The sequence below is a fragment of the Chroicocephalus ridibundus genome, chromosome 7 (genome assembly GCF_963924245.1).
Source record: "Chroicocephalus ridibundus chromosome 7, bChrRid1.1, whole genome shotgun sequence".
In the NCBI taxonomy this organism is placed as follows: Eukaryota; Metazoa; Chordata; class Aves; order Charadriiformes; family Laridae; genus Chroicocephalus; species Chroicocephalus ridibundus.
The window spans coordinates 30,919,386-30,940,949 of NC_086290.1; the positions used below are offsets into that span (position 1 = coordinate 30,919,386).

General features: G+C 40.6%; 1 protein-coding gene across 3 annotated transcripts in view; it reads left to right on the plus strand.

Moving 5' to 3' along the window:
* Window positions 1–21,564, plus strand: part of PARD3B (par-3 family cell polarity regulator beta) — a 426,548-nt gene that overhangs the window by 329,887 nt on the left and 75,097 nt on the right. For all 3 annotated transcript variants that reach the window (XM_063341445.1, XM_063341446.1, XM_063341444.1), the window contains one exon: window positions 14,100–14,384. In XM_063341445.1, the coding sequence (XP_063197515.1) occupies window positions 14,100–14,384 (285 nt within the window). The remainder of the gene's footprint in view (window positions 1–14,099; window positions 14,385–21,564) is intronic.

Sequence of the window (21,564 nt, forward strand, 5' to 3'; positions counted from 1 at the left end):
CCAGAAATTTTGACAGGATTTACAGACGTGCAGAAATGTCAGATGTGTTCATTGCACAATTATGGGTTGTCTGTGCGGTACAGGCTCAGTGACTCTGTCTCTGACAGGAAACATCAGATCTTACGTAGGTGTGCTGCGTGAATGTAAGTCCATCATGCTCAGAATAGGTCGAATTTCCTGCTTGCACAGAGAAGGAATTGTACGGTGCATGTGCAACAAGTCTGGCACATCCAGAATGTGTTAGAGCTAGTAGGCGTATGCAGACAGAGTATACAGCACTCACTCTGTAGTGCAGATGCTTCCCAAAAGGATTGGACTTGCTTGCACATTGGTCCCCAGCACAGATTTGCCTGGCAACCCCTTTTACGGGCCACCAAGTTTCAGATTTGAACATCAAAAAATGAAAATGAATGTGTTATTTCTCTAGCCTAGTAATTTTTAATTCCATTTCACGTTGTCCTATTCTCAGTTTTCAGTACAACTCTCTGCGCTGCCTTGTAGCTGCAGTTCTCTGAAGCAGCTCCACATCCTGCACTGAAATGCTGACATCATTATTTTTTTTACTGCTCGTATTCCCTAGCAATCCCCACCAAGATCAAGGTCTCATTGTGCTCGTTGCTGTTAGGGAAACCTGGGCCTGACCCCAAGCACTTACAGTTGAGGTAGAAGAGAGAAAATCTGGCAGGAAAAAAAAAAAAATGTCCTGTGGGTGGGAATCTGACTTGCAGGCAGTGCAGCTGCTTGTCCAGGTTCCTAAAAGGTCCTTGTCAGGCTAGGAATTTGTTCCAGACCTCAGCCCCAGGCCTTCTTTGTTTTCAAAGCCAGTATTTTATTATACGACTGCTACTTCTGCAGGCTTCAAGCAGTTAATGGGAACTTAGGATGTTAGGCATTCCCTGTTTAGTAATAGCCTTATCTGTGTCCAGTTGAATATGAAGTCAGCACCTCCTCTAAATTTCACTATTTTCTTCTTTTCCCCCTACCTCCCTTAGCGTTCCTTGTGCTGCAGCAATGCAGTGTCACTGAAAGTTGGCTGGGGAAAGCCAGAAGTTCACGACACGGATAGTTTAGGAGGACTGACTGAAGTGGTGATACAGTTCTCTAAGGTGGTGGTTTGTCCTTCCTGACACAAGTCCAGTGCTTCATTGGACTGAGGCCCTATTTCAAATAAGCTCATCATTTTGTTCATGCTTCAAAGAGTTTGGCTGTAATAAAGCATGTGCTCCAAAGGTCTAGAATCTGCCCATAAAAGGAAGAGGCAAATGCTGTGTCTGAGGTTTATTTTGATCAAGCTGACTCAAATCTGTATTTTTAGTGTGTTTTGTATAAATTACTCAGAATTTATCATTTTAACAATGAGATGTTCACTACATTATTAAATACTGGAAGAGATCCTCTCTTTTCTTTCCCTCAAAACGAGATTTCTTTCCCTCCCTTCCTCCATCTTTTTCCCCACTCATTTGGGGTTGTTTTTTAATTTTCTAACGTTTGCAAATCATCGTAAAACAAAATAGATAAATATATTAGGCACTTGAGTTTTACACATAATAATTTGTTTGCCTTTCAAATGCAAATAAAGTGACTATCAATTGGAAGAAAACTATTTTTTCCTGTTTGTTTAGGATTATTTTACTGAAATATTCCTGCTGAGACCAAAGTCTCTCTTCCAGCAGAGTTGAACATTTCCTTGAAGTTAGAATAAAATTTCACAAAATGAAGCATCTTGTTGAAAACGGGGTGATTTTTAAAAGTAGCATATGAGTTGGTGAATAAAGAAGGACTCTATGTAAAAAATAATACTCTGCACTTGTTTGTAGTAGTAGTTTGCTGTTTTGTTAAAACAGTCTTGGGTTTGTAGTCCTCATTGGAATTAAGTAAGTGAGGAATTTGTTTTTAATCGTATTATGGTTTTGAGTAGATAGTTAGAGCAGCAGAAGCAACATCTGGCCCTTGCTTTCTAAACGTGTCAACTGAATGCCGAAGTTACAGTGAATCTCAAATTTGGGTAAAATTAAATGGTTTCAGTTTTCATATTAAAGACTGAATTTCCTTTACTTCTCAGAAACCTTCCAGCGACTGAAGAGCATTTCTCTCTTGTCTTATCAGCTCTGATGCCTGTTGCCTGTTCCCATAGTTAAAAAAATCAATACATATGTTTTTGATATTTGGCAAACAGAGGTTTAATTTTGCAGCTGCAAGATCCCTGTACGAAGGGAATGCATCTTACAGAAATAAAAACATTTAGAGACCACTTATATATGAGAGAATACTTGTGAGTGAAACTCCTTTCCATTTCTGTCAGCATTTGTTTCATTATATTTAATTACAAACAGTTTGTGTGTTACTGGACATCAAAAAGAAAACAGGAATAGCTGCATGCATGGCAGTACAGTAGAAAAGCCAAATTGTTTTGAATCAAAAGTTGAAACTCAGACTGTTACAAAAAGTATGATTTTTAAATGTGTAGTACATCTTAAAGCATGCTCATGCACACAAACGTTGTTACCGAACCCGTGTAGCTTTTGTGCTTGTGTTATCCACTTGCCAATTCTAAAAGCATTGTTATGGCTGCTTATAGTTCATCCTGATGTCTGACAAAATGTCGGTAATTGCTCTTCTCACCATTAGGCTCTGTGCTAAACCACGTGTGTTTGGGACTCATGAGTTTGTGCATCATTATTTATTAAGGGTTAATCCAACATGGTATATCTGTTCATTGAGTATTCCTGACTTTGCAGCACAGCTAGGTCCTGTGGTTTAGACAAAATAAAGTGTTGGATGTGATCCCAGTTTTAATACTCCCAATTTATTATAACCATTGAACCCTGATCAGATCACGGATTGGATTGGATCCCAGTTTTTTAAATGTCCCAATTTATTGCTGGCTTGCAACCCTGATAAGAATACATATTTGATTAAGGCTTCAGTTTTCAAAAATTCCAGTTAATTACTTTTAGATTCTTATTAGATCATAGCCGTGTAGTATGGTATGTTGAAGTTATGAAAAAATTACTGGATGATGTTGCACAGGTCAAGGTCATAGTTTCATTTTGTGCTGACAGTATGAAGTTATCAGATTTCTGTTTATTACTGTAGCAGCACTTGCACTGGACAGGAGGACAGATTAATCCCAACCCATTGATTCTGAATGATTCTCATTTTAGATCTGCTGCTGCTCTGCATACCAGAACATGTAATAAAAGCCTACCACTGAACATTGAGAGACTGGTGTTTGATTATGGGTAGCTGAGGTAGATGTCTCTCACCTACCTTTCACAGGCTGTGCTGTGGCGTTTAAAGCCAAACGGTAATTTTTGAGCTGCTTCATGTGGCTAATCCACTGCTGGAGGACATTTTTAAGACAACGTTAGGCTGAGAGTTTATCCCACGTTGTCATGGCTCAAGAACTTTAAGAATTGAGGATAACAGAATGGCACATGGCATTGGCTTTTTTCTTTATCTGTCACAGTACTATTCCAGGTATTGGAGACTGATGGAAATAGCATTTTCCAGGTGTCATAGCCATGCCCTCTAAATTTCAGCACCCAAATTCTCATCCAAGCCATTCAGAATCCTCGGTTTATCCTTCATTGAGGCACTCTTTCATTTTGCTCTGGAGACCAGTTTTCACAAGCTGTGCCACATGCCCACCTAAAAGGTCAGAGCAGCTTGGGGGCAATAGCCTGGCTCTTTCTTGCATAAATGGTCCAATGTATGGTTCTTTTCTGTATATATTGGAGTTTTATTACTTGATGTTTTCTAAAATGACACTGTAAAACGGAAATACTGCTCTTAGAAAATTTTACACATGAAACTGGCCAATGTACTAGCCAATCTGAATAATAGAGTGCTTTCTAGGAAACGGACTAATCTGGCATAGGGTTTTCTTTGATGCAGTACTGAATGTAGGTCAGCTCTTGCCTACACCAAAATCAATAAGGGCATAAGAATGACTTGGAAGCTGCATTTCATTCCTTGCCCTTCCATATGTGATTTATGACAGTCTACCATAAATCTTCAGCATGCACTTTGAAGTAGCGCCGCAGCACAGAATTCCCGTTCTCAAACTCCCTTACCTACAAGATAAAAATGAGTATACAACTTGTGGGGATAGACCGTCAGGCAGGAAATCGGTTTGCACGTGTGATTCTCCATAGTGATCTTAAACGAAAATACCTGAAAGTCTTATACCTTTGTCTGCTCAGTCGGACCTGAGTTTTGCTTTCTAATCCAAGACTGTTAATTAGAAACAAACTGTGAATCCCAGACTAAAAGATGGAGACTATTCCTGTTCTTGAACAGAGAGATTCTGTTCAGTAGGTTCCAGATTCAATGTCACATGTGTAGAATAAAGAAACCTGCATGGAATATCGTATCACCCGGAGCTAGGCTTGTGCCTTCCACTAGTAGGGTTTCATTCAAATGAAGGCATAATGTTTATGCAGTTGCAGAGGTGGTTGTGTGAACTCATTAGGTCTCACTAGCTAAGTGGAGCTGCGGGTATCTATGCAGGAGATGATGTTCCAAGAATGTCCACCTACTGAACACAGGCGGCCCTGGCAACTCTGTAGGTGTCAGTCTTGCTGGGTCTGTTCTGAGCTGTTACTGCATGTGGTTGTGGATGTTGGGTTTTCATGAGGTGTCAAATCAATGTTGTGTTTTCCCATGGTCATTACAGTGTCTCTGGTATTTTTTTTAAGACAGCGTTACAATCCTCAGTGGTTTTGACTGATACCTACTACAGCAATTGCTGGAGCTGAGCTAGTCAGTAGCAATGAATAAGTTCATAGACTGATGTGTCTCTCTCTCCATATTTTTTTCTGCAGGTCTACTGCAGTTACTGTATACTTGTTGATGATGAACTTCTCTGAAATAATTCACTTGATGTCTTGGTTGGAGAGGTGAATTTGTGCCTTTGACTGCAATTGGTGTTGTTTCCATTCCTAATGACTAAAACATAAGCAAAGTTAAATCTTGCTTTCTAGGAGTATTCTGTTATTTTGATTCTGTTTTCATGATTATTTGTTCCAGAATGAGCTAATGTTAGCAAAAGGGACTCAGGTATGATGTGCACAGCACCTTACTTATCTTTTTAACAGAAAAGTACAAATTACAGAAGCGTGAGAATTCCTTTAAATCAGCGTTGAGAACTAGGCCTGCAATTTACCTATGGTCTGCAAAGTCCCCACAGACTCAAGACCATTTTGCAGGAGGAGCTTGGAGCTCCTAAAGACCTCAGAATGTCTCAGGTGAAAGATGCCAAAGTAATTTTGACAAACCTGGAATGATTCTACTATCTAATCCACATTGTCACAAAACAACGAACATCCTGTTGACAGGAGACTGAGGAACCTTGCCTTCAGCAGTAGATTGAGCAGAGTGACCTTCAGAGGGTTCCTTCCAACCGAAATCTTTCTGATATTGTCGCTTCAAAAAATAACTCAAGGTAGTCATGAGTAAAGAAAATTACATAATGTAGTGAAATACAGAATATAATATACTTGGCTTTTCCAGTAGTTGGCTTTCCATAATCCACTGCATTTCACCCAGTGTACAACTAATGTGGACGAGAGAGAGACAGAAAAACTTCCTCAGGTTTAACAGCAAAGTTAAAATCCTGTTCTCATTGAAGTTCCCAGGGCGGGGGAAAATGCACTGACCTCATTAGAGCCAGGATTTTCTTTAGAGGGCAGGATCCTGTGTAAGTTGGTAATCACTCCCTGTCACCTCTGAAATAAATGGAAGAACATTAAGACCTCAGTCTTGTCTATCCAAAGCTCACACTCCTCATTTTGTGGCATGAAAGCGCTATGTTTGATCTTCAGTTTGTCATAATCTTAAATTTTAAGGTCAGTGTAGCTCTATCTCCTTCTTAGGTTTTTCTTTCCTCTGTTTCTTTGTGTACAGCCTTCCAAAAGCAGCTTCTTTGGTCAGTTCAGTGTTATTCGGGTATGGGGTAGTTGCCTAGAATAGGCAATATTTTATGTGTAGCCCTGGTGGTTTTTTATCATAGGGCCAGTTAGTGCTGATGTAAGATCTGTCTTGTTTAGCCTCACTTACAGTCTCTTACTGCCCTGGATTTGTGGCTTGCCTTTTTTTTTTATTTCCGAAACTGTTTCTGTTCTTGTTTACAATTACGGATACTAATTATGGGGGAGAATATGTTCAAATCCAGCACAATAGAATGAGCTGGAATGAAGAAACACTTGCATAGCTTATGGGGAAGATGTTTTCGACAAATATGCCTCCAGTAGAATACCCTGAAAGATAATACAAAATTAGATATTGTTTGAGTCTTGATGAGTCCATATCAGATGTCCTCAGTTTACTGGCAAGAGGTGGATTTTTATTTTATTTTAATTTTTTTAGCTATGAGACTTGCCTGCCTCTAGAGTCTTCCTAGGTGATGGTTGAAAAAATACAAATTAATCTTTTCCTGATAAAAGATGCAGGTTTGAATAAGATTGTTAATGTCATTATAGACCATGTCTGTCTGAAAAAAGATTATGAAATAAAAAAATTAAAAGCACTGTACTGAAATTATCTCCTCAGATATTCAAGTGAAATATACCCATTCCCATCAGTGATTATGGCTTATGAATATCTGAAGGCAGGATGTATTCAGTCCACTATTATGTAAATGAATGAAAATACAAGATTTTAGTTACCAAAATATATTTTGCTAGCAGCTAGAAAGGAATTAAAACATTAAACCCAATGGAAATCTAAGTGACCTCCTGCAGAAATGGGCTGCTTTCCTCTAGACAACCCGTTACTCAATATATGTATGAATTAGGTAAATGAGAGACAAAAGCAGAAATGTTATGTAAAATCACAGTTGAAGTATTAAGATACTAAATCAGATGTAAATTGAGTAATCGTTGCGGTATGTAGATCTCAGGGAGAGTCACATGAGTGGGGAAAAAAGCAATGCAGCAGCTTTTGTTCTGCTGTTCACAAGGAAAAACCAAATGAGTGGAAGAATGTTTAGCATCTCAGTGATCTCAGAAGACTTAAAGGTCCTTTTTTGGAGTTTAGGTACACCTCAAATTGATTGCACGCACACTCGCTTACCTGCTTTTATTCTACTCCTCCTATTGCAATCAGAACAGAAATTATCCTAAAAGACCTATGGCCCTGTTTCTGTTACACATTTTTTCTTTGCTTGTTATTTGTCCTTCGCCCCCAGGAACATCTTCCATTGACCTAGCCAGCATCTTGCTCATTCGTGTACCTGTTTGTGCTTCCACAAAGTCTATTGCTTTTAATCCACCCTACAAGAAATGTTGCTGTATTCATCTGAAGTAGAAAACAAGGTCCCTTTGTGAAATAAGCTGTTTTGGTCAGCAACCACATTTTCTGTCCTGGGTTTGACTACTTAGACCTAATAGGCACCTTGGGGCTCAAACCATGTCATTCTTTGTGCTCTGCTCAGTACTAAGCACGCCGATCAGTATATGATAAATAAAAAAACGTTGCATCACTTTTACATTTTCCCTAGAAAGTCAGAAGAAACAGAATCACCCAGAGCTTATGGGGAGTACGAGGGAGGAGGAGTTCAAACACCTCAGGAAAGGTTGTGCTTTTTTGTTGCGGGTCTGTTTTGGTTGGTTTTCCCCATCTAAAACTGTTCTGATGCGAAGTGTGGCCTTGCAGCTTTCCAAGTAAGAAAGTCCACAGTCTCCCCTGGGCTGAGCTTCTCACAGCTTTTGCACTGTGGCCAGGTCTAATAGCTGGTGGTGCCACTGAGTTGCTTCTCATGTCTCCTGTTGGGCAGCTAGGGCTGGTGTTGGGCCTCCAGAACTGCCTCCAATATCTTGCTGTTTATTCCCCGTTGAAGGCAGTCTTTCCGTTCCACAGCTTTTCATGACCCTGGCCTTCTTTGAGCTACTGTGCTGGTAACATAAAAGTGCTGCATTTTAATTTGCACAGGGGCTTAGCGCACCGGTTTTAGAAGCTTCAGCATTTCCTTGTTCCCTGCTCGCAACCCAGCCACCCACCCAGCTTCCTACCTGGTGGGCCAAGAGACGAGGAGTATCTCTTACCGCTTTTTAGCTCCCTCATTCCGTTCCCAAAAGCGTTTCTGGGTCTGCTCCAAAAGTCACTTCTGCTCAGCTCTTCTGGAGTTTTCTTGAGGTGGTCCATATCCCTTCCTGCAGCTGCCTCGCTCTGCGTGCGCTGCAGTCTTTTAAGCCAGCTTTTGCCTGTCAGTATCTCTGTCACTGATGTCAGGCTAAAGCGTTTTACATTGTGTTTGTCACAGGCGGCGAATACATATGTGGTCATTGACAGTAGCTCAGCAGAAACACAATAACTTGTTAAGCCACAGTAACTCAATCGTGTGTCTGAGCTGCAGCTGGAAGGAGCTATTTGGGCTGTTAACCCTTTTGTGGCTGCTGCACTCTGGGTTTATGGAGCTTTCCATGTGTTAGTGCACGAAAAATCACCACATATGATTTGTGTGGATATGTCAGATAGGAAGATTGTTTGAAGGATAAATGACAGCGTTTCCTTGATTTATAGCTCCAGGGGTGTGCTACTGAACAGTATGTGAGGTGTAGAGAAGCATTTTCAAAATACCACGTCCTGCTTCCAGAAGTACATTAGGTATATGGGAACCTGTCCTCATTTGACTTCCAAAAATGGGATGCAGCGTGTTTTGGAAATATTACCTATAGTTCTGTTGAGGTTATATGTTTTATCAAACGATATTCTTTTGCTGAAATTATTTGTTTAAAAGAAAGGTTCTCATGATAGCTAGTGGGTCTCAAAAGCAACAGAAAAGATTAGGATAGGGTACGTGTTTGGATACTACTGAGAAAAAGACGGGTCACAGGGAAAAAAAAAAAAGAGCATTGCTTCGTACGGCACTTCTGTTGCCTGTCCTCTGGCTCCTTGTGTGCAAAGGTTGTGTTTTTACAGCAACACACTAAGGGAAGTTGATGTAGTTGTCGTGCAGTGATTTAACTGGAGAGCATGGTGTTCAGGTGGCGGAAGAGAGCAAGCAGGATTGATATGGGATACCCAAAAGGAAATATATCTAACTTCCCTTCATTCCGTGTGAGTTTTTCTCTTCCCTTTCCCTCATCAGGAAGTTTGTAGAAACTTTAGTGCTACACTAAATTGTTCAGATGGTGACCTGTGCCTCTCCTCATCTCTGGTTTCACTGCCAGCATCGTGGTGCTGAGTGACATTTTATCTTTTGTTGCAAATTTGCACCAGTTGTTTAACCAGACCCATCCTGTGCTGCGAGTTTGGGGCACTCTCGTAGTAATTGTTCGTAATAACTGTAAGCCGGTTGCTATGATAGTTGTGTCGATTTGGAAGATTTTTATTTTTTTGTGTGTGTGATGGGGAGTAAAGACACTGCTGTTTCAGATAGTGCAAAATGCAGAGGTAGGTGCAGAAATGGCTATAGCAGAAGTAGCCTGCTTAGCAGGGTTGGCAGAGATTTACAGAACTGATGGAAGGAACAGCAAGTTAATTTTTTTGTACCTCAGTAAAAGAATTCCTGGGCACCTACTGGGCTGTGCTATAGAAGAGATTGGTTTAAAACTGGGTGAAAACGTGATGCTGAAATACAGTGACGATATTTAAAACTTCACAAAAATGTGAAGAAACTTCAAAGGTGAAAAACATAAGAGAAGTCATGGACGGTCAGGTAAATAGAAAGAAAAAAACCCCAGCCATCTGATAGTTTGTTTCCCTATCCCAATTTGAACATTTGGATTGAAATGAAAAAGAGATCACTGAGCAAATCACCGTGATCGCTGAGTGATCATTGATCACTGAGGTTTCTGTAGAAGAGTAAAAAGGAAACAAGAAATATTAATGCAATTATAATAGCCATATTGAAAAGATGAAACATTGATCATGAAGAATTTCACATAACCTGGTATTGACTGGTCCGTATAATATAGAATGGAAATAATTGTTCTTGAGCAGGTTCGACTTATAATAGTGGCAGCGATTGAAGATTGCAGTCAGAAGGAGAAGTTGAAGAAACTAGGCTTATTCACTGGAACAAAAGAAAATTGTGGTGACCTAATTCCAGCTTTTGTTGTGCAGAATATACCAGTATTGATAGCAGGACAAATTACTCTCTCTGTCAGACATGAAAGCAAGATTCACGTGATGCTGCCGTGCTGCACTACTTTCAAATAGGTCTTAAATACCATGGGGACAGGTGATGTATTGGTCCAAAGCACATTATAGCTCATCATTTTCTGAGAAACTGCTGTGACTCTTCTCAGGACTGTGTGCCATGCCTTCCGCACTGGTGTGTGACAAGACCATTCACTGAAATGCAGTGTCTTCCCATTTTTCTGCCTGTATCATCCCACATGGACCTGTGTGTGCCATGAAACTTGTACCTCATATGGTATATTCCTGCACTGAAGTCTGTGTTTGGGCTTTTTTGGTCCCTAATTGAGGGTGAAGCCCTCCACAGTTTCCCAGGTTTTTAAGAACATTCGGTGCTTCTTCAGAGTTTATCTGGAAGATGGCAATAATCTCAAAGTACTTTATGCGTTTTAGTAGAAGAAGAACAGGATAATTGGATGGAAGGACTACTACCAAACTGACAGTTATTGGGTGCAGTTGCTAACAGTTACTTGCATGATTTTTGTTTTAAACAAAAATACTGCCTTCGTTTTTACATTTCTGACATAATCCCATGTGGGACATGTAAAATATTAATCCTTCTGCAAGAGGGTTTCTCTTGAAGTGCCTGCATGTATAAAAGATGGAGAACAGCAGCGTAGACCTCCCTCCCTGCTTCATTGATGTCTGAGGCCTTGTTTGCAATGGAAATCTACTCCTGTCCTTGTAGTACGACAAGTGCTCTCAGATGATGAGCCACCTAAAAAGGTTGGTTTTTTACATGAATGGGCCAAGTGATAACTTTGCCCCAAATTCCTTTATGTGAATGATGAATGTGGTGCTTCACTCACGGACACAGGCAGACTGGCTCCCTCCACCACTCCGTGCTGCATAATCTCTCTTTTATCTTTATTCACAAACCCTTGGAGGATAAAGGCTTTCCACACTTTCAGCTGTTCTCTAATTATTACTCATTTGCTAGCAATGGTTTGTGGTTTAGATAGAAAAGTGAGCTGACCACTGCTTTTTCGTTTCTGTTTTCATATACAGCTCCTCAGTGTTGACTTTGTCCCCGTGCCATTGTCCATTGCTTTATGAATAAAAGCATGATTTCTACCAAGGTCTGCGCCACTATCACCATTAGTTTTACAAAGAATAAGTTGTACGTCTCATCGTTCTGCAAATGCCATTAAACTCTCGCTGTCCCAAGAACACATCAGCCAGCTAAGCCACTGCAAGTGGCAGTAAAATGAGAGAGACTATCTGCCTTGCTAACGGAATTTACCACATGTGGACACCAGACTATGCCCTCCATACGATCCTCCAATAAAATCTCCCTTGTGGATAGAGTCATAATTGTGTCATTTTGAAGTCTGCAACTTCTTCAAGGTACTGCCTTACCCTGGGTGAGGTTGCACTTGAGGACAGCACCTGTCCTCACCTGGGGCACCATTCAAATTCAAAACAGGGAATGTGTGTGGTATGAAACCGTGAAGTAAAAGAGAAATGGAGTGAAGGTCGCTATGGGAGGAGGTGGTGGTTGTACACGGAAAGAAGCTCCAGGAAGAAAAAAAAAGGAGAGATTCTTAGGAATTCTTTGGAAGCCTCAGTGTAGAAACTTGAGAGGTGTTAAGGATATAGATGGATTGTAGCTTATTTCTTCTTATCCTTTCATCTCTAAGAACTACTGTAATAGATTACATTAAGTTCTTGTGTGTATTTTTAATGATACCTGAAGAAAAATCAAAGAAAATGAACGATCTGGGCTGGGATCAGGAGCTTGAGGAAAGCAGAAGTGGTGTGTTAGGAAGATATTATTCTCTCACATGGTCTTTATATTAAAATATTTCATAGAATCATAGAATATCTCAAGTTGGAAGGATCATCAAGTCCAACTCCCTGCTCCTTGCAGGACTACCTAAAACTAAACCATGTAACTAAGAGCATCATCTAGACGTTCCTTGAACTGAGAGGCTTGGTGCTGTGACCACTTCTCTGGGGAGCCTGTTCCAGTCACCAAACACCCTCTCAGTGAAGAACCTTTTCCTGATGTCCAATCTGAAATTCACGACACAGCTTCACTCCATTTCCTCACGTCCTACTGATGATCACCAGAGAGAGATCAGCACCTTCCCTTGGGGAAGGTGTAGACTGCCATGGGGGCACCCCTCGGCCTTTTCTTCTCCAAGCTGAACAAACCAAGTGACCTCGGCCACTTCTCCTAAATCTTGCCCTTGAGGCCTTTCAGCATCTTGGTGGACCTCCTCTGGACGCATTCTAAGACTTTGATTTCTTCTTATATTGAGGCACCCAAAACTGCACACAGCACTTGAGGTGGGGCACACAGCATTCGAGTACTAGGGAGCACAAAGGTCATCTTCACTGAGGAAAGGCAGAGCGGATAGTGGGCACCTCCGTTACTTGTCAAGGACTCTATCATGCAGGCGTATCCCGCTGTAAAGTAGGACTACATTGTAAGTGTTACAAACTAACACGACTTCTAGATACGTCCTGGCACAGTTAATGGAGCGGTGCAAGTGGTAAAAATGCGTGATACACATTAATGTACTCAAGTGTGTGTGTAGAAAGGCATATTGTTGTCATTAGAATTATTTGTGAGCCTTTTTAGCTACAAATTATTTGAAAAGTATTAGCATTTGTTTTGATGATACAATTCTAATAAAATAAACAGTATAAATCCCATTCTGCATTTAATAGCTCCTGTCCGTCAGACTGGAAGCTCCCAATGTGCTCATCTGTTTCTTTAGGGAACTCTTTCCTCCATGCCTTTTAAAGACTTTCTCTAGAACATCTTCATCTTTCACTATGTGGAGTCCTGAGGCCTACGCTTCACTGGGGTGACCAAATCTCGTAGACCCTTCTTACTTACTCTCCTGTGGTACAAATTACACTGTTCTTTCTACGCTGCTGCTATGCTTCAGATACAGTCAACAGCAAATGTTGACTTCTGTCAGGCAACACGTCTCTGTATCTGTCTTCCATTCTTTGTTTTTTCCTCCATGCTCCATTATTTTCTGTAAATGCTGTTTATCGTGTACTGTGGTCAGCATTCTGCCAGATCCATCTCACTGCATTTAATTACACTGTGCTGAAGAGTAGCTGAGCAGTTAACAGAAGTTGTGTGCTCACAAAGCCTTGCTATAGGGTTTTTTTTTCCTTCCAGCATGAATGTTGAATCATTGAATATCAGCTGAGTTAGAAATTTACCTGAATATGTTTTACTATTCCAAAGAGATTACACAATGGCCCTGATTAGCAGCAGCATTTTGTAATACCACTTAAGGCTTTATCACAGTGGAGTACTGCCAGTAATAGTCTTTAATTCACTTATATGTTCCAATTCATCTCTGTCAGGTTTCTATTAATTTCTTTGCTGTTTTACTTTGTCCCTATCCCCTATATAATAAGGCATGATTTCCACATTTATGTAGCCAAAATAAAATAAATTAAAAAAATTAAATCTTCAGCAAATTAACTGTGGTCCTTTGATTTGAGACAACTGTGCCATCTCTCCATTTATGTTCACATTTAATCCACTTTTCACAAGTTAATGTATTTAAGAGAATCTAGGTGGGTCAAGTGACCAAGGGGCAGTAACAATTTTACTGGCTAATTTAGATAAAAAGTTTCAGGATTGTGTTAGGTATATTAACTGTAAAGTGGAGGATAGGTGTAGAATTAAAACTGTATGTGTTCATGCATACGCACACGCGCATACATGCTTGTGAAAAGCCACACTATATCCAGCATTAATCTTTTTCATCAGAATGACAACCAACATTGGTTACAAAGGTGATTGCTGGAGGTAAAGAACAGAATTGCTGAATGCACCATCTGGCACCAGTTTCACAGTGTACTGGAAGATCTAAACAGTTGGGTTCGGGGATGGTGCTCCAAATTTCTGTGATGAATCAGTGTCTGTGGTCACTGTTGAGGCAGATCCAACTGTCTATTTGTGCTTTCTTTTTCATTGTTAGGATTGGTGCAAAGCATCAGGAGTTACGGCAAAAGCAACTGAGAGGCCTGAGCGATTATTCTGGACCTGACATTGATGATGATGAGGTGGATCCAAATTATGCCAGAGTAAACCACTTCCGAGAGGCTTATCCAGCAGCAAGCATATACAGGCCATCATCACCAGCAGTGGCAGAAACCTTTGTATATCCACGTGATTCTCCTTCGACACCAATGGAGAGGGAGCATTTGGAAGGACTGTATGCAAAAATAAACAAGCAGCACTACCCGCAGGCTCCCGGTGACAGGTAATATTGCCACCTGGCATTACAAACAATGATAGCTTGGTGGGGAGGGAGCCTGGGACTAGGCGGGGGGGCTCTTCAGATGCACCAAACCCCTGTATTTACTGACTAGAAAGTCATGGATTTCCTCTTAACCAAAACCATGATTTGCTGCAGCGGTACCCCCAAAGCATCTGAGCAAGGCAGCAGTCAAACAGAAATCATTAAAGAAAAGTCCATATTTCACAAACAGAATGAATGAACTGACTCCAATCCAATTCCTGCACTGCTGAGAGAGTGTTTTTCCCTCTTTCAATGGGGAAAAGTTCTTACCCTGCAGCAAAAATAATCTCTGTTTTCAGATCCCTTTCGATCCTGCTGATCATCAAGTGCTTATTAGTAACAGGTTTTGTATGATAGCATGATATATTGCATATGTTTACAGTTTAGTTTTCCCTAGCTGTGTGATATTATGCACTTTCAATTAGGTTGGGGGGAGGACTGGGAATCATGGCATTTTTATGCAGACTGTGAAGTGTGGCTTCACAAGACTGATTGCCTTTCATAGCCTTTCCAATAACCAAGTGGGAAGGAAAGAGCAATTTTTAATCCTTACTGTCAAGCTTCCAGGTTGATAGCATTAAAGAAAGATGGTCAAGTTTTTCCCTGGGTTAAAAAGAAAACAGAAATTCCTTTGAGTTGATGATGTAGCCACCATTATGATGATTTTAAAATTGGTTGATTCTGGAATTTTGGGGCTAAAAGAATGTAAGACTTCATTACCATCATGGTGTTAATATATCGATGTTGGGTTTTTCAAACCAACATATGAGTCTGTAGGCAAGATACGCACGTCTACGTGAAAAGAAGAGCTGACAGAGTAAGACATGGGGGACTTGAGGAATTGTTCATGCTTTGAGTTCATGTTACAATCTGTAGTGTCTCCACATAGCCTCAATCTGTGCTATTTGATACCACACTCGTTAGTTTTGGAGAAATATGCGAGCACAGATAGAGGAGTGTTTTCAGTTTGTGGCATCATAGTACTTTAAAAAGTCTACTGAGTCATTGCTATAAATAGTAATAAAACACTTCTGACATAAATCTAAGTTTGTAGTGGGGAATGGGCCAAGTATCTCTCTTTTTCACCTAAATACAGTATGGTAAAGATCTTTCCAAACATAATAACGTTGCTAATTTTCTTCTTCCATATTATTAACTCTTCTACTGCATAAGGGTGAAGAGGGTGAATGTTTTCACTTTTGAAGTGTAGTCCCTACATTGTTTTTCCATGCAGCAAAAAGAAATGCTCAAGCCTTTCTCTCTGGCCTCTCGTATTTGATTGCTTCTATTGTGGTTGTAGCTAAACTGAATGAACTCTTGGCTTGCTATGTGAACAAGACTGAAGTCCCAACCAGGTTTGGATTCGGTGTTGGGATCCTGGATTTTAGTGTGGATTTAGCTGTAATGGCATGATAGCACAATAACTCAGTGAGAAGCTAAAACCAGAACATCTATCAGGCAAGAAAAGTTACCTCATATCTGAGCCCGTGATCAGAAGTCATGCTGAGAGGCTGTTCCATCTGTGTTGTTTCGGTACTGAAAGACAAACAGTCCACAACAACTTCACTTTGTTGAATTTCTCAGGCTTGTAGAGGCTGTTTAACCAGATTAGGAAAAAATAGGAAATGTGGGATTCTTATTAGGCTGCCTTTGTTCCTTTTAAAAATCTTTCTCTCCTTTGTCTCAGAGACAAAAAGGTTGCTGTTATTTGCCAGGAGAAAATGTGCCAAATGTGAATAATTTTATGTGAATTTATGCAGTGGGTCGTGAGGTCTCAGCCAGCAGTTGTTGAATATAGTGGCAACTTCAGGCAAGAAAATCTATCTGTGCTAGAGGGAGAGTACTGGAAGGAGAAAGAGATGTGAAAAGAAAAATGCCTGGATAACATGTTAATTACAAAACCAAATCTGCTTTCAAGGGTCAAGTATGAAAACTACCTTGTCTGCCTCAAAATGATGGGAAAGGGCTATAATGGATGCTTGTTAGCCAAACCAAAGTTATTTTGTGTTTGCAGGGCTGAACATTTATCAACACATTTGTCATGTAATAGCTCATGCTTTGGTCTTGCTAACGCATGCATGCTCTCTCTCAAAGTTTTGCTATTATTTTTACTTTAGATGGATGGCTTTTTCTCCCACCTCTGACTCTCAACTTGTAATATAGTGTGTGCAGCTTGATCAGTGACTAAAGTAAATGGGTTTGGGGATAGAAGGGGGATTTGAACACAGAGAGAATAGATTATTTCATTTCAGTCTGGGAATTCCAGTTATGCATCATTATGGTAGAGAATTAAAACTCATCATTTGAAACAAGAAGTGCATTTTTATTTTATTTTATTTTTTGCAGAGCAATGTATTGGCATAATTAATGCCTTTTAAAATTAGGACGGCATTTGTAAAGCAAGAAGTGTAGTGGCCAGATAAGTGCTGTTCACAATATGTGTACGCTTACCTTCCCTTTTCACATCACCAGAATCCACCTAGTGTTCCTGGTTCATTCTTCTCAGTAGATTCACAGTTTAAACTGAGAATCTCCCTATGCAGAAAAGCAAGAGGCTGCACATGTATGAAGTCTGTTGCTTTAATCGTTATGAAGTATGCCTGCTGCCTCCGAGCACTGCTCCTCAGGGCACACACAGACCTGCTTCACGTTGCTGTTCGCATACTAACGTCCCCTTTACCTACACTTGCATCCGGCAGCTCAGGGGTTTTTTTTGCTTTTTTGGTTTTTGGGTGTTTGCTTTGTGTCTTAGTTGCAACTGTTGTGTAACGTTCTTCTGCACTGCTTCACAATTGTTGATTTTCATTCCGACGATGACTATATTCAGTGAAATAGATGTAATTTTTTGTGTATATTTTGCTGAAAGCTTTGGAATTCTTAACTAAGAGAGGTGCTATATAAATGTAAATTGTCCTTATTAATGAATATTGCGAAGGCATTAGCATGATCAGTGTATTCTGTGAATGTTAAGTTAAAGAGAGTGAAAAAAAAAATCAGCTGGCAAAATCACACATTTCTTTGTAAATCAAGCATTTTTCTGTTTATTTCTAATTAGCCACAATTTTCTGTAATGCAAATGACATCCCAAAGGATGGTGCAGCCTGCACAGCCACCTTGTGCAGCTGGGGAACTCGCAGGGTCTTTGCTGAGCTGCTGTACGTTTCCCCAGCCTGTGGCAGGGGCTGGGTGATCTGTGGCCCATATGTTCCCGAAACGGGTGGTAAGTCACATCACTCCGAGTTTAGTCATCAAGGCTGTACCATGACAGTGCTAAGTTGCACCATGGCAGAGTTTAGGTGTCAGACCAAAGCCAAAAGAGCATATGCACAACGCTATTATCACTTAAATGTCAGGCATGTCACATGGTGCAACCCTTTCTCACGTTTCGAATAAGCAATTTCCTCTTTTTTCCTCCCTTAAACATGGTGCTGTCAAGTATATCCAAACACCCCGAGTACATCTCCAGAAAGGTTCTAGAGACTTTGCTCGACTTATTTCCTCAGCCCAGAACTATGAAACATTTAAAGTCTGATGCCAAACTCATTGCCAAGTATAATTCTTCATTTATTTATGTGTCTTATCTTGGGGAATTTCAAAGTGCTGGTCTGACAAAAATGAATACAGATTTCCTTTGTTTAGTAAGAATAGATTCAGAGCTGTATCTTGGTGCATATTTTAAAAAATACTAATAAAAACCCCAACACTTTTTTATTACATAGGAGTAGAGCCCAAAGCCCCAGTCTGATCCAGCTTTGTGTTTTTGGAGATGCTATACTGGATCCCACTGTGCAAGATCTTATACTTTACAATGTTAGTTAATTAATTGAAAAATGGATCTTCCTTATTTCAGAGTGAAAGTTTCCTTATGGAAACTTGCACTCTTCCAGAATGTTCAATCTAGCAGCATACAAAGTTGAAAACGAGGAAATGAAAGCCATACCTCTGTGTGACCCTAACTCTGCCCCTCGCGTCCCACCCTCAGAGCTGGCCGGAGTCATGGGAGAGAGGGGCAAGACATTGAGCAGTTTGCCTCTCCCTGGAAAAGATCAAAGGAAAAAATTGCTGTGCGTGTCCTGAGAAGCCAAATGGCACACGTAAGCTATGTGTAAGCCTGAGAGGACGGTAAGAAGGGTCTGGAGGTTTGAAATTTAGCAAAGGGAGCATTTTTAACTAAAAAAGCAGGATAAACACTTGTCTTTTGGGCAGGTGTAGGTCATTGCCGTCCTGCTCAATCGAAGGCTGTAGGAATCCAAAGCTGCACAGAAAACGCTTTGTTCAAAAAGGACAAGTTAGGGTTGCCCAGGTATGTTACTTAGTCCTATATTTCTAGTCAGCCAGAAACTGACTGTTCTCAGAACAAAGTGCAGTTGGCATCGCTCACTGTGCATCCATCTACAACACCTTTTGTCACTGAATAGCAAAAAAGCAATCCGCTGCCCTAGGAGTGGATGGTCCTTTACTGAGGAATGGTTATTCTTTTAAGATGGATGGTGTTGAGGCAAGGTAGAAATTGAATGAGGCTGTGCGGTATCTACGTACCCTTTGCCACTATACCTTGTCTTACACTGGAAATAGAATTATGACTATGCATTGAAATATTTTGATTTACAAAGCATGACAAGTATGAGGAAGCCATGCGCTCTCTCTTGCCACATAGCCTCTTCTGCTTGGTGTCCTAAAATCATCTACGCTGTTTCCCTGTCCTTTACTATCCAGTACCTCCTGGGACTGTCTTTGACTCCCTTACCTCTGGAATTTATTTTTTCTGAAATGTACCGCAGGGTCTTCTGAACCTTTGGCTGCGATCTGGGCACTGTTCCCCATAATGTTAAACCGAAACTTAACATTTGGCAGTTCACTGTCCTTCCTGGCTGATACATTTCTGACAACAGTTAAATTTGAACTGGCATTGGCAAGCACAGCAGAGGTTCGGTGGTTCCTGGTGGCCCTCAGTAGAGGTGTCCTGCTCATGGGAGCAGGGCAGTCCAGAAATTCCTTTGGAACAGAAGTGTAGGTAGTGCCACTGGAGTTATACTTGTACTGCGTTTTTTGTTTCCTGATACTGTTTATCCTTTCTGAGGTTTTCTTCCTCAGAAAGGACGAATGGGTACTGCATACTCACTATGCTAACTAGGGAAAATGTTGGGTACCTGGACCTCCTGGGACACATTTAAATGAGCCTTGGTTTTATTTCCTGCCTATATGGGGGAAAAAAGTCAAGAAAAACTACTTTATAGATAGAGTTCAAAGTACTATTTCCCAGGAACTCCTCATCCAGATCCTTCCAACTTTGGGACCCTAGCCCTATCGTTTGCTTCTCATGGAAACCCCGGATTTCATGGAACTCAGGTGACCCTGAGCATTTTAGAGCGTGTCTAAACAGAAGGATGTTGTCAGACTTTAACCAGAGCAGAGCAGCCACTGCCATGTAATGTGTGCATGCTTGTTCGAGGCCATGCATTCTTCAGCAGAAATAAATTCTGTCAGGAATAGTCACAAATCTGCCTGCGTGCATCCTGCCTGCTAGGGTTTGCATTTGGATCACCTCACTTATTGACAGATGTGTAAAATTTTATATACTGCTCTCCCACAACTCCCTTGTGACTGTCCTGCTGCAGATGCTGGTGAGCCTGAGTTTTGGCAGCTGTGTTCAGCATTCATATGCATTCAGGGTTGGGTGGTTGGTTTTTTTCCCCTCCAGCCCTGTCTTTTCTTATGTGATATATTATTGCATGGAATTATTTTACGTTAATTCTGCCTATTTATTGGTAATGTCCCATTTTTTCAGTCGTTTGGATGCAAATGCAAAAGATAGGTCCCTGGAGAAAGAGCAGGTCTGTTACTGGAAGATGAGACCATACCAGAGGATACAGAGTGAAATGCAGATGGTGTTGTCAGCCTCTTAAATATACAAATAAAGACAAAATGAGATCGTCCATGCAGCTGGAATGAAATCATATGGCCTTGCATGTGTTCCTGCCATAGTGTATTTCCTAGTGTGAGCAAGAGATGCTAAATCCTGTCTTATGCAGGATGTTGTTTGACCAAAAGCTCATACTTGCCCCTTTAATCAGCACCAGAATAATGTGTGTATGTATTAACTTTTCTCTGCACAATATTTTTTTAACAAAACAGCATTTAATTTTAAATGCTAATATGTGTGTGCGGTTAATTAAGAAGCCAGAAATGACTATAAGGCTGGTAAGCTCCAAGAGAGAGAGAGGAAGATCATTACACTTCTGCTCATAGATAGCTATTTGTGAACCAGCTGATAATGTGCAAAATTAAGATTTCGTAAGTGGCATTTTAAATGAATGGTTAATGGCTGAAGATTAATTAAACAGTCAGAGTTGTTCAAAAGAGAAGCTGTTAAAATCTTGTTTATAGGCCAGTCACTTCCATACTTAAAGTGCAAACCCTAATAGCATGTGGTATTTCCATTTAGCAGGCAAGCAATGTAACTAGGATATTTTCCTCGAACAAGGAAATCCACCTTGCTGGATACACATTATGGATGGATGTAGCGTTGTGTATTTTCTTCCTAATTAGCAGTTGTCTGCTAGCAGTACAGACAGAGAAATGCACTTCCTGTGAGAATTTGGTAATCTGAAATAAAATTGCTAAGTCTTATTTTAATTAAAGTGTAAGGGACCTGGTTAAATCTGGTGTGGTTCTGTTTTCCCACTACTTTTCAGTAGTCCATTCTCTTTCATACACTTTAGGGTTTTCAAAATGCCCAGCTTTTCATTGCTCCTGGTTGTCTTCTGTCAGAATGAGTCTCTTTGGCCCCATTGTTAGCCTTGCAGAGTTGCTCTAGCTAAGAAAAAAAAAAGAAAAAAAAAAAGAAGAAAAAAGGTGTGTTTTCAGTCAGGTTTATTCTGCACTGCAGTTCTGGTTAAATGATAAATGTTAACCTAGTCCCATTTCCCTGATTGAAGAAACAACAAGCAGAAGGTCATTATGCTGCTCACAGTTGTGAGGCTTGTCCTTCCAGCAAGTCCTTTGCCAAGAAACTGTTTGTTTTTCTTTTGTTTTCCCTTTCTCTCAGCCCAGTTCCCAATCTTTTTGTTAACTATCTGCTGGTTTTCCCTCCGCTTCCCAACGTAGTCATTTCACTTTACCACCTCCCAGCTTCTGGATA